Below are 13,024 nucleotides of genomic sequence, written 5' to 3'. Positions count from 1 at the left end.
TAAATTTAATTTTGAATATGACAAATTGAACTATAATTTTACCTCCTTATTCTTAAATATAAATAATTATATAGAGAAAAATAATATAAATAATTTTGAATCCCTCATAAGGCCAAAAAGATTAATTTTATGTAATTATTCTTAGAGAAAAATACGTAATCATGGACATTAGATCTTAATCAATAGCTTAAATCACCTTATGAACTCTCACTTGTTTATTTTTCATTCATTTAAAATCTCAAATACATCCATCATACATAATGAATAGTTAGATACAAACCCTCTTACAAAAGTTAATGCTTGTTTATAAACGTAATGAATTATGATTAGTCATTCTTATTTATTATTGATCATAAACAAATAAAATTAATCAGAATAAAATGAATTAATGAACTATAACAGTGAGATCAAACGTTAATCAATATCGTTAAAGATTTATTGCATTTTCCATATTTATTTTCTAAAATTAACTAATTAACTTAATCTTTAGTCTTTGTTCTTCTAGTGAAGGCAACAAAGACGAGCGAAAAGGGGATCTCAATTCCCCTCTTTGAAAGGATATTAATTCTCGTTCTTACACTGTATTTGCTATAAAGATGATAAAGATTTTTTATCCATTCTCTATGAATAAAAATTTTCTTCCCATCCTGTCCCCATTCTTATTCTCATAAGAAAAAAAATTATTTTTTCATATCTTTTAAATATAATATAAATATATTAAATAATAAAATTAATAAAAATTAAAATTAACTTAATATTTCAAATATCACAACTATCATATATTAACTATTTTAATATGTATTATAAAAATATAAATAAATTTAAAAAATATAAATAATCTAAAATTATAAAAATATATTAATATTTTAAATACAAATATTAATATAAAATAATAAAGATAAGAATGAAGATGGGACACATAATGCCATCCCTTCCTGTGGAGATTTTTTTTATTCCATTCCCATCTCTTTCTCTATTTTTATTAACCAAAATTTTCATCCTTTCTTTCTTCCTACCACCGCTTTGAAAATAGGTTATTGCTCCTGCTATGTGAAGACAAAGACATGAAATTTTATAAAATGCTTGGGAAGTACTTCCTGCGGCAACCCAACGACCGCTCCTTTCAGCGGCCTAACCCCACACCACGTGGTCAATATCTGTCCGCTGATTTAACCTACCCGCTTTCCCTCTTGTATAAAACCCACCTCTTGTCTTCCTCCTTTCACCCATCGCTGCTCTCACAAACCTCCTACTCTCTTAAGTCTTAACTTAAACGTCTCACTAATGGCAACCGTATCCGTTGAGGAGATTAGAAATGCCCAGAGGGCTAAGGGCCCCGCCACCATCCTTGCCATTGGCACCGCCACACCAGCCAACTGTGTCAATCAGGCTGACTATCCTGACTATTACTTCCGGATCACTAAGAGCGAGCATATGACCGAGCTGAAAGAGAAGTTTCAGCGCATGTGTACGTGTCATCTTCTTCTTCTTGGACTGTTTTTATACTATGAGGAAAGTTTCTGACTTTCAGTGGTTAAAAGTTAAAACTAATTGTGATTTCGATGAATTTTATTTTCAGGTGACAAGTCCTTGATCAAGAAGCGCTACCTGCATCTAACCGAAGACATTTTGAAGGAAAATCCCAACATGTGTGCCTACATGGCTCCATCTCTCGACGCTCGCCAGGACATCGTGGTGGTGGAGGTTCCAAAGCTGGGCAAAGAAGCCGCAGCAAAGGCGATCAAAGAATGGGGGCAACCCAAATCGAAGATCACTCATCTCATCTTCTGCACAACCTCTGGTGTCGACATGCCCGGCGCTGACTACCAACTCACCAAACTCCTTGGTCTCCGTCCTTCCGTTAAGCGTTTCATGATGTACCAACAAGGCTGCTTCGCCGGCGGAACGGTGCTCCGTCTCGCCAAGGACTTGGCTGAGAACAACAAGGGCGCCCGTGTGCTCGTCGTGTGTTCTGAGATCACGGCTGTTACTTTCCGTGGTCCAACTGACACCCACTTGGACTCACTGGTAGGACAGGCACTTTTCGGTGACGGAGCAGGAGCACTGATCGTTGGCTCCGATCCCGATACATCAATTGAGCGTCCATTGTATCAGCTTATCTCAGCTGCACAGACCATTTTACCCGATTCGAACGGTGCTATTGATGGACATTTGCGCGAAGTTGGTCTCACATTTCATCTGCTGAAAGATGTTCCCGGGCTGATCTCCAAGAACATCGAGAAAAGCCTGGTTGAAGCATTCACTCCGATCGGCATTAACGACTGGAACTCAATTTTCTGGATTGCTCACCCCGGCGGCCCAGCAATTCTTGACCAGGTGGAGCTCAAACTGGGGCTGAAAGAAGAAAAATTGAGGGCAACTCGACAAATTCTAAGTGATTACGGTAACATGTCAAGTGCATGTGTTTTGTTCATTCTGGATGAGATGAGAAAGAAGTGTATCGAAGAAGGCAAAACCACCACCGGTGAAGGCTTAGACTGGGGTGTTCTCTTCGGTTTCGGGCCTGGTCTCACCGTCGAGACCGTCGTTTTGCACAGTGTCCCTCTACCTCCGGCCGCCGCCCACTGAATCCTATAAAATTATCTTTAAAATGCTATGACCATGTAAATATACATGGAAAAATCAAAACAGCGACCATATTACGGTGATCATGTGAGAATTGGGTTCGGTTGGTGAAGTCAGCTCCTCCCATTCCTGCTAATTTCCTCGTGGCTGGTCACCACATAAGCCTTCTGTTTTTTTTTTTTTTTTCTAAATTTGATTCAAACGAATAAATTTATTTTGGCTTTGTTAAGATTGTGACAGTCAACTCTCCATCAAGCTTTTCAGTTGAATAAAATAATCCGCGGAATTTTATATTTAAATAATTACATATTATTATATAATTAAATATTTTTCTATTTTTAATTTAAAATTATATAATTATATAATAATATATTATTATTTATATATAAAATTATAAAGGTACACCTAAAATCTCATTTTTAAACATATGGGATTGAATGGTGGGATTACAAACTGAGATTAATTATTTTGCCAAATGAAGCACGTCTATAATACATGCATACATACATGTTGAGAGGCCTGTTAACCATAGGTAGATGCTGGGCTGAGAGGCCTGCTAACCGTTTCTTTATTTTATACAAATAGAAGGAAGAATTGTTTAAATCAATAATCTAGTGGGAAAATGGGGGGATTAAGGCTTCTTACTTTGGACATTTCCTCCATCCACGTGGATAAATGTTGAGAGGGGCATAGTTGAGGCACGCAACCAAATCAGAATAGTTTTTGGCTTGATTTTAGTTTTAAATGAAAATAGTTTGTTCCTTATTGATTCAAATAAAAATAATTTAATTTAAATTCAATTCAAATTTAATTTAAGTTTATAATTTAAATTTATGGGTTAAATTTATGGTTTAAAATCATGATTCATTAACAAAACGATATTATTTTATTTAATAATGGGTAAAATAATATCGTTTCAATACTTGGATTAACATAATTTGAATCGAGTTATGTACTAAGTTTAAATCAAATAGAACCATTTATCCAGTTTATAGGTTTGATCGAGCTAAACTCTTTCTAACTTGAGTTTGACTCAGTTTCAAAATAAACTAAGTCTTTTGACTCAAATTCGATTCAAATTCAGATTAAATAAATTTAAATTGAACAGAGTTAACTCGATTTGTATTCAACCCCAACAAGAGGTGTAGGTTATGTCATATGGTTACAATGCTTTGAATATCGAACAATATAAACAAATATTTACAAAATAATTTTCGTATTCATATTATTATTAACTTCTTGTAGTATAATTACTATCAATAAAACTATGTATATAAATAATATATATGATTTTATATACAAATAATAATATATTATCATAAACTATCTATTATATATATTATTTGTATTCATAATATTAATCAATTATATGCCCGGGGGGGTGGAAATAGTCATTTATGAGGGACGAGGGCCTTAATTATGGACTTAAAAGTCCAGGATCTGATCGTCGTCCCAATTGGGCTCTTAAAAAGCCGAGTAATAGCAAACCATATATTCCTCATAAATCGAAAAGCATGTTGATCATTTGATTGACTGACCACTCGTGATAGGGCAAAATAAATAATTATACAATTTAATATGAAAAAAATTATTTCCAGCCTGACAATTTAGCTGTATAATTATTAAATAAATAAATTTTAAAAGATGAAATCACTATTTCCCATTAAAGTTTTAATTAATTCTTGAAATTATAGTTGCAATGTTTTAAAATTTTAAATATTTTAATAAAAAATCTAAATATATTTTTAATAATAATAAAATTGTTATTTTATCGTTAAATCTTAAAAATTTATATTATTTTTTAATTTATAAAATTAATAATTTTTTACATGATTAAGTTTTAAAAAAGTTATTTTTCTTTCATTTTTTAAATTTTATTTTCAATGGTCCTAAAAAAAATGGAAAAAATAATCCGTTCACCTCCTTTTTGAGGTTTGGTGAAATTGACTTGGAAAGTTTTAACTTCCAGTCACACCTCAAGATTGAAAGAACCAAGGTGAAATAGAATAATATTTGGACGTTGACGTTGACATTGTAATTTTAAGCATGTTGTTGAAATATAATAATAATAATAATTATTATTATTGATTTTATTATTATAATTAATGCTACATTTAATAATTGGTATCATATGATTAATTAATTAAAAAAGACCCCAACATGTATAAGTTAGATTTGAATATAATTTGAGTTTGAAAGTTTAATATTTTTGAATTCGAATACAAATTTCAAGAGTGTTCGGCTCATAAAACTTGTAAACTTAAAAAATTTAATACAAATTAATTAAAATGATATTATTTTAATTAATACTCACTAAAACGATGTTATTTTAGTTTTGAAACAAATTCAAACTCAAGTTTAGTTCGATTCGAATCCTACTTTTAAAACCATTAATCTTATATATTTAATTTCGTAGCCTAAGTTGTGATTGACCATTTTAAATTAAATCTCTTTCTTCTTATAATCTCCTTGGTGGGACAAGTTTCAAATGAAAACATAAGATAAAACATGTTTTTCTTATTAGTTATTACAATATTATTATTAAAATTATTAATGTGTGAAGGCAATCCAAGGTTTTTAAACCGGTGAGGGATTTGACAAAAATCTCTCTCAAAATAATGAAATGGACATTATGGGTAGCCAAAGCAAAAATGAGTAGATCAATGCATAATTAGTCAAATCGTGACAATAAGTCAATAGCCCTAAAAAACAGAAGTCTTTGTAAATAGCTTGTATAGATTTAGATGGGTTTTGTGTTTTTGTTTAAACAAGCTTGTCATGGATAGATATTTTGGTTTTTCTATAAGTTTTCTCTTTTGAATTTTATCTTTATAAAAACTTAGAAAAAACTTTAATATATAATTCTTTTGAGTTTATTTTTTGTCTTTTTTAAATTTTATATAGTGTCTTGTAGTTTTATCTTAGTCTTTAATTAGTGTTTCTTTTGTTAAAAGTTAGATTGAGCCTAAATTGTCTCTGAGTGCATTTTTTGGAAGACCCGTTTACTTTTTGTTTATATAATACGTACTTATGAAAAAAATATATCAAACCCAAAAAAAAAAAAAATCAACAACCCTAATTTTATCTAAAATTACTAAATATTGAGAACCCAACACCTTTTATGGTTACAATTTCTCCATTGTACTCTCCACCTACTTCCTCACACCTCCCAATCATTCCAACCTAGTAACTTGTATTCAATTGTCACCCACATTACACTTCTCTATTTTTATGTTTGGTATCATTGGCAACTTTGGTGGCTATTGTTTTCACAAAGCACAATGATTTTTAGGTGTTCTATTAATGGATTTTTGCTTGAACCAGTTGACAAGATTGTTGGGCTAGGATTCAATTTGTCATGGGGCTTGTGGGATGTTGTTGGCTTAGGGTTGAGCTTATGAGAACAGAGGATACTTAAATCAACAAATTAAAACTTATTTTATTTATAACTTATTTAGATTGTGATCGATTGTATCGTAAAAAAAAAGAAAAGAGAAATAAAAAAAAATAGAATAATACCACTAAAGAGAAAAGAACAAAGAGATGAAGAAGAGTGAAGGAGAGAGAGAGATGATCTGATAATTTAATTTTTAACATTCATTCCTTTTATTTTGCTTAAAAAAATCAAACTTTTAATAATGATTTAGAATATCAATTATTAGTATCTACCGTTATAAATAAATTATAAAAAAGTATGGTTGGTTTATGCAGTGAAACTTGCACATGAAAACAACAATAAAATCAACTTTGGGCTAGTTCTTGGATTATTGAAACATGGCAACAAGAATCCAAAGTGTTCATGTGAGAACTTTGAAATATAAAAAGAGGAAAAAAAACAGTAGCCATTATATCCCATGTGCTTGATAGATTATAGGTTATAAAATAATATTATAAGAGTGAGTTGTAGCAATGTCAACATTGCTGGCTGGTGGGAAAGACAGCTCTCTCTTGCATTTATTTTATTTATTGTCTTTTATCCTCGGGCTCAAGACTGTCTGTAAAACAATACAAACTCTTTCAAGTAATTTCAATCCAAACTGTTTTCTAGAAACGTTTTCAAACTAGACTTGTTGTCAACAAGACAGCACAACACAACACAATTGTTCGGTAATTTCTCCTTTTGTTTTGAAAACATGTCTTCTATAGGTTCTTTCTTTGGAAAACGTTTTCTTGGAAGCAGGCGCTTCTCTGTAAAAGTTTACATAATGGCTTTGGAATTGAAAGTATTTTTATTTATGATTTGGATTTTACTATAAAAATCATTTAGTATGCCTTCTCTTGTAAAGGAAACAAATATTCATTTTCTTTCCTTTTTCAATTTTAGAATGGAAAGAGTAAATGAAAATACTTTCCCAGCAGTGTTCAACAAAATTGAAAAAGATACTAGAGATGCTTTTCAAAGAAGCATTTTTTTTTCAATGTACTTGTCTATTTTGCAAAAATACTTTTATTGCATCCTAAATATTTCAAGTGGGTATTTTGTTTTAATTTGTATAATAAAAGAAGTATACTGTTGAATGAAATAATAAAGTAAACCAAATGGTCCAAATCCAATAGAAATATGAAAACACTTTTGAACAATGAAAAAGAACGACAATCATTTGATCAGATAAGATAAATATTTAATAATAAAAAAAGAAATAGAAAGTTTAGATGAGAAGAGTGTAAACAAAATCTAAATACTATTGGTGTGAATCAAATGTGTACTAGTTACAGACTGACAGCCAAGATGGCCTGTACATAATTCTTATCTTTCTCTTTCACTCAACTTGCAGCATCAGACAAGTATACATATAAATTGTATTGCTTTACAGCCCACAGGAAAAAACTATATTAAAAATTTGATCTTTATTTATTTATATAAAAAAGTATACCTTTTGTTTCTTTCTTGTTCATAATCACCTTGAATTTTTCACATTCTTGCTCAGTCTTGTACATGAGGTTCGTGACGTTTGTCCTTCGAACATGAAAAGCATAGAATTGTTGGGTTTTGATTCGTTTATTGGGTTTCTAGTGGGGTTTGTGTTACATGCTTGTATAGTTTATATAAATTCTTTTTTGTTGGTGGGTTTGAGATATATTGTTTGGTAGAGAAGAGTAATAAATTCTGTGTTTGTGAGTGTGAGAGAGAGTGCGTATGAGTGTGTTTTTGTGTTTGTGTTGTCGGCGCAAGGTCGCTTTCTGTCGGCATTGCCTGTATCCAACGATGATACACACTACAGAAGGATTTGTTTACTTAATTTTTTAATTCAAAAGTACAAGGGATACATAGAGATAGAAAGATGCTACTGGGGATGCTTAATTCATTTGTTGTTGCTAGCTGAACCTGTCTTTGTATTGTGTTTTGTTCTTCTTCTTCTTCTTCTTCTTTTTTTTTTCTTCCCATGATTTGGACCTGGCCAGAACTATTGGCCTGGTCGTGATCGGTATCGGATTTTACTATTTTTTGTTTGGGAATTCTTTATTTTAAATGTGGGACTCTTTGTCTTGGTGATAGCCATATTGGGAGATTGATTTTGTTTGTCATTGGCAAATGAAGTTAAGGTTTCTGGAGACCTGGCTGCATAATTTCTCTGGGGATACAGGTTTGGGCCTTTAGCTGGCAATCCCATATACTTTCTATACATTTCAATTGTTTATGCTAATACTTAACTCTGATTTGAATCCTTTTGACATTTATGAATGGTTAGTTAGATGTCATTTGTCAGAAGATTCAAGTGTTCAACGTTTTTGTCCGGTGAACATTTAATTAATTTATGTCTTCAGCATACTAGTTTGGTGTTGGCAGCTTTATGTCTAGAAGGTTTGAACTGTATGGTGAAAATTGCTTTTTGGGATCAGCTGCTTTATGATGCTAAAGCTGTTTATGGAGACTAGACAGTTGTATGGGTGTCAAGTATTTTCTGATGTTAATTGTTGCTTGTGAGATGAAATTTTATGAAGATGATTATTTTTTCATTCTAATATGAACATGCCCCAATTATTTTTTCGATTTAATCCAAAAATAAAGATTCATCAGCTGGTGGGTTTCTTTATATTTCAGGTTCAATGTACAGTACTTTGTATCCCAATTGTAGACTGCCTCATAGCTAGAGTGGTTCCCATACCAAATGTCAGCGACTCTTGCGGCAATAATTGGAGGTGCTGCAGGAGCTGTGGCATTGATGGGGATAGTTATCTATCTCATATGGTTCTGCCTGTATCATAATCTAAGTGTTTCAAGAAATTCAGAGACTGGATCATCTGATCAGTCTGTTCAAGGTAACATTTCTCTGTACTGTTTCTAAGATATCGAGAGGTACAAGTTCCTTGTGGGGTATTACTTATTCACGTGGTTTCTTGCAATGCTCTGCTGCAGGCAGAAATGTTGGGATTCAGTTATCGGTACAAGAAGTTAGGCCTTTTGCCATGGAAGAGTTGTCTCATGTGACGAAAAATTTTAGTGATAAAAACTTGATTGGGGAAGGAAAATTCGGAGAGGTATACAAGGGTTTGCTACAAAATGGGATGCTGGTAGCCATTAAAAAGCGACATGGAGCACCTAGTCGTGAATTTATTGATGAGGTAGTAACTACTGTCCTCACCTAATAATCAAATTGTCTGTATAATACGGTTCATAAATGAATTGTTAACCAAAAACCTCATAACTTGTGAACTTATGATATTGGTAAGGAGAGTCATAGGATGGTCTAATATTGGATGCTGCCACGCAGACATTTTTCTTTGCATTCTTATGTCTGTTTGCTAGTGTTTAAGGTAAAAAATTGAAGGGTCTACATTTCACTTAGAAATATTGTGTATGATGCATACACTGACTTGTATCAAAGAGAGGGCTCGGGGCTAATACATGTCAAATCAGTATCCCTGTTGGATAATACAGGAAAAAAAGACTGCATACAGAGTTAAATAGATTGTATATAAGTCATCATTTTTGCAGATCTTAACCTCTCAAAGTTCTCAAGTTCTTTGGTCTTTTTCAAGAATTTCCGTCTATCGTCTCAATAAATTGGTCATTGGTTTTAAAGATCAGAAGTAACCTGACTGGGTTATGTTCAAGCATTAGAACTGCTGTGAGGTGTGACAGAGATAATGTTGCTGGCTCAACAATGTTTATGATAACTATTTAATTTAATTACTTGATTGAACGGTAATTCACTTATTTGTTTTGCTTGTGTTATAAACACCTTGCTTGCAGTTGCAGCATCATAATGCATTATAAGTCTTCTTATGATTTTCTTTATATAATTTTTATGAGGGATTGATAACTGTAACTATGCAGAAGAAGTGTCATGGCAGTTATTAGTAGCCAGACTGTTGATGAATCCTTTGATATTCGGTTATGTGGCCTTTTCTTCTCTTAAATTGTCAACAATCATGCCTTTTCTCCCCTGTTATAAATGTCAAAAGAGCCAGGATTGCCTTATGAGTTTGGATTGTATATTTGTATATTTTTTTCCTGCTTGTGTAATCTACTACCATATAGTTGTGCTGCACTCTTCATTGTTTGTTCTAATAGGACAGACTTTTACTCTCAGGTGCACTTCCTCTCATCTATTCATCATCGGAATCTTGTGACTCTTCTGGGTTACTGTCAGGAAAATAATTTACAGTTTCTTATATACGAGTATATACCTAATGGAAGTGTTTCCGTTCACTTGTATGGTAACTCCCTAATCCAGTCACTAGTTCTGTTTTTATGAGCTTCATGTACTACGATAACAAGTGAAAATATTCTGCTATTCTTTTTTCCTTCTCGCTCTCGTGTGTGCATGCTTAAATATATATGGACATGTCAGCTTGGCTTTTCAGTGATATCTGTGCAAAAAGTATGATATATGTGAAGATTTTGCTTTAAGTTAACATTTACTCAAATGCTGTGTCCATGATATACTGGATTCCTAAATGCTTGATTTTTTCTCTTATTCTCCTTTCAGGAGCTGGCCAAGTTTCCTGTCAGAAGCTAGAATTCAAGCATCGACTTTCAATAGCTCTTGGGGCAGCTAAAGGTTAAGGGTTTCCTGGTATCAGTTTTTCTTTTCTTTACATAAACAATCCAAACATCAATATTGGTCCCAGAAATTCTTTTGTAAGCCTCTTGAAGACTCTGAAATCTTAAAAAAATCTACCTCTAAATGAGAAAGGTCTTGTACCTATAACCGAGGCATCTTGAAGCTCTGCTCTCTGTATCAGCCGCCTCATATAACTTTTCCATTTGTAGGTCTGGCTCATCTTCACTCCCTGAGTCCCCGCGTGTTACATAAAGATTTTAAAACAGCCAATGTCCTTGTAGATGAAAATTTCATAGCTAAGGTTGCAGATGCTGGACTTAGAATTTTTCTTGGGAGAACTGATATTGCAGGGCCATCGTCACAAGTCACAGCTGATGAGATATTCCTTGCTCCAGAGTATTACTTCATGTTTGATTGGCCTTACAGAGTGATACTTTATCAGTTGACACTCATCTGTTGTTTGCTTATGCAGGGTGAAAGAATTCAGAAGATTTTCTGAAAAAAGTGATGTGTACAGTTTTGGAGTCTTCCTTTTGGAGCTAGTAAGCGGGCGAGAAGCATCAGATTCGCTGTCTTCAGCTTCTTATAAGAATCTGGTTGAATTGGTATGTGATCAACAGACATGTCAATATGTGTACTTTTCTAGAGATAAAATTTATTTTCTTGTCTTTGGCATATCAAGGTGCAAAACAGTCAAGATTTTAGCAATATTTCAAGCATCATTGACATGAGATTAGGGACTAGTTTCACAACCGAAGGTATGGAAGACTTCATACGGTTGACAGTCCGATGCCTGGATCCGTCAAGTGAGAGGCGGCCTTCGATGAGCTATGTGGTCATGGAACTCGACCGGACACTGGAGAAAGAAATGAGCTTGACAACAGTTATGGGGGAAGGAACCCCAACAGTGACCCCTGGAAGCCAGTTATTTACAGCTACAAAATGAATTGAACTTGTTTGCCTCCCAAATACTAAGCCTGATTTTTGTGAAATACATGTCTTTGTCCCCTTCCTGTAATTGTTGATTTTGTTTCTGGAAAACATGAGAGAAAAAGTTCAGCTGTTTGGTAATTGTATAAAGAACAGCTGCATTATTATTATTATTATGATTAATTTTCCTTCATTTTTTCCATTACAAATGTAACGAAAATTCTGTTGTAAACTATAAAATTTGTTGTTCATATAAAAATGAAGGTTGGAGTTGGTGTGACTTCAAATAATATGATGGTGTTTCTGCTTCTCTTTGCCTTTTCCTTCTATGGGTGGTTGGTTGCTTCATTGTTACATGAAACTTTGAAGAAAATAACACATTAATATTGGAAGAACCGGACCACAAACATTACCCAACCAAAGCATTTAAGACGTCAAGGCCCAGAAGTTTTCGAAAATAAAATAAAATTTTACGTATAAACAATGATGTATTATTTTATTTTTAATTTTTAATTATCTAATCATATGATAACTTATTGTTGTTTATACCCAGAACACTATACTTAGGAATAACAGGGCCCAAATGTTACTAAAAGAATTATTAGTGATTCCATTGGCTTGGATAATCTTTTATTATAAAAAATAATAAAATTATGTACACAATTTTGTGGACGTTGTTTTATCTTTAATTTTTAATTATCCAATTAAATAATGACACATCATTGTTTATATACAAAAGTTGTGCACATATGCTTTAAAAAAATTGATACGTATAAATAATTATTGTGATTGGTTAACTGTATTAAAAAAATACTAATGAATTATCTTATTTAAATTTCACTAGTATAATTATTTTAAAACATTATTCATGTTATTTATAATATTAATTGAAATTGAGAGTTCTTTTCTTAAAAAATAAATAAATAAGAATAAAATTTTAACAAAATCAAAATTCTCTTAATAATATTTTCATATGAAGGTGGAATTGATAGTTAAATCACTTCTTAATTACTTACCATATTACCATTATTAATAAAAAATTATCGTAATATTTTGTTAAATAATTTTTTATTACCATCAATCGAACAACCGTTTAAAATACTTTTCTATTGGTTGGATACATGTATCATACTTTTCATTAAAAAGCTATGTCATCAACGAAAAAAATTCTACAAGGTATCAATTGAATTATCATATTATCTATAATTATTTTATTATTCAAAATTAATTTTGTCATTAACATGAATTTCTAGCCTTTTCATCTTTATCATTCTTCCTTACATATTATTATAGCGGATTTAGGGTTGGGTGGATGACGGTTTTAGTAGTTTTGAGTTTGAGTTAGGGTTCTAAATTTGAACTACAAATTTTTGAACATGTAAAAGAGTAATATTATTATATTTAATGGTTCTAATAAAATTAAATTTAAGTGAGTGACGATTTTAGTGAGTTTAAATTTGGATATATAAGTTTTATATATTTTTTTATATAATTTAAAT

The 13,024-nt window shown here is 32.0% G+C and overlaps 2 protein-coding genes across 3 annotated transcripts; both read left to right on the top strand.

Annotated features, from left to right (window-relative positions):
- Positions 1 to 1,212: 1,212 nt before the first annotated feature.
- LOC123196898 (chalcone synthase 2) lies at positions 1,213 to 2,888 on the top strand. Its single transcript, XM_044611048.1, has 2 exons — positions 1,213 to 1,468; positions 1,580 to 2,888. Exons 1-2 carry the CDS (start codon positions 1,285 to 1,287, stop codon positions 2,587 to 2,589), a joined length of 1,194 nt encoding a protein of 397 aa, XP_044466983.1. The 5' UTR covers positions 1,213 to 1,284; the 3' UTR covers positions 2,590 to 2,888.
- A 4,341-nt stretch (positions 2,889 to 7,229) lies between these two features.
- LOC123196981 (proline-rich receptor-like protein kinase PERK8) lies at positions 7,230 to 11,815 on the top strand. Of its 2 annotated transcripts, none has more exons than XM_044611146.1 (8): positions 7,230 to 7,527; positions 8,630 to 8,847; positions 8,945 to 9,150; positions 10,122 to 10,248; positions 10,521 to 10,592; positions 10,805 to 10,991; positions 11,068 to 11,200; positions 11,278 to 11,815. In XM_044611146.1, the coding sequence occupies exons 2-8, from the start codon at positions 8,697 to 8,699 to the stop codon at positions 11,539 to 11,541; spliced, it is 1,140 nt and encodes a 379-aa protein (XP_044467081.1). In that variant the 5' UTR covers positions 7,230 to 7,527; positions 8,630 to 8,696; the 3' UTR covers positions 11,542 to 11,815. The 2 variants fall into 2 exon arrangements, with proteins under 2 accessions (XP_044467081.1, XP_044467080.1); XM_044611145.1 differs by having other exon boundaries at positions 7,231 to 8,171.
- Positions 11,816 to 13,024: the final 1,209 nt, after the last annotated feature.

Source organism: Mangifera indica, chromosome 14 (assembly GCF_011075055.1).
Source record: "Mangifera indica cultivar Alphonso chromosome 14, CATAS_Mindica_2.1, whole genome shotgun sequence".
NCBI classification, from domain to species: Eukaryota; Viridiplantae; Streptophyta; class Magnoliopsida; order Sapindales; family Anacardiaceae; genus Mangifera; species Mangifera indica.
This window is presented reverse-complemented; position numbering and strand designations above follow the sequence as displayed.

Bases quoted from the DNA above. Each gene is read 5' to 3' on its own strand.
- LOC123196981 (XM_044611146.1), top strand. From the start codon at position 8,697: ATGTCAGCGACTCTTGCGGCAATAATTGGAGGTGCTGCAGGAGCTGTG. The intron at 8,848-8,944 runs GTAACATTTCTC...GCTCTGCTGCAG, and splicing joins ATCTGATCAGTCTGTTCAAG to GCAGAAATGTTGGGATTCAG. The intron at 10,992-11,067 runs GTATTACTTCAT...TTGCTTATGCAG, and splicing joins GAGATATTCCTTGCTCCAGA to GGTGAAAGAATTCAGAAGAT.
- LOC123196898 (XM_044611048.1), top strand. From the start codon at position 1,285: ATGGCAACCGTATCCGTTGAGGAGATTAGAAATGCCCAGAGGGCTAAG. The intron at 1,469-1,579 runs GTACGTGTCATC...TTTTATTTTCAG, and splicing joins AGAGAAGTTTCAGCGCATGT to GTGACAAGTCCTTGATCAAG.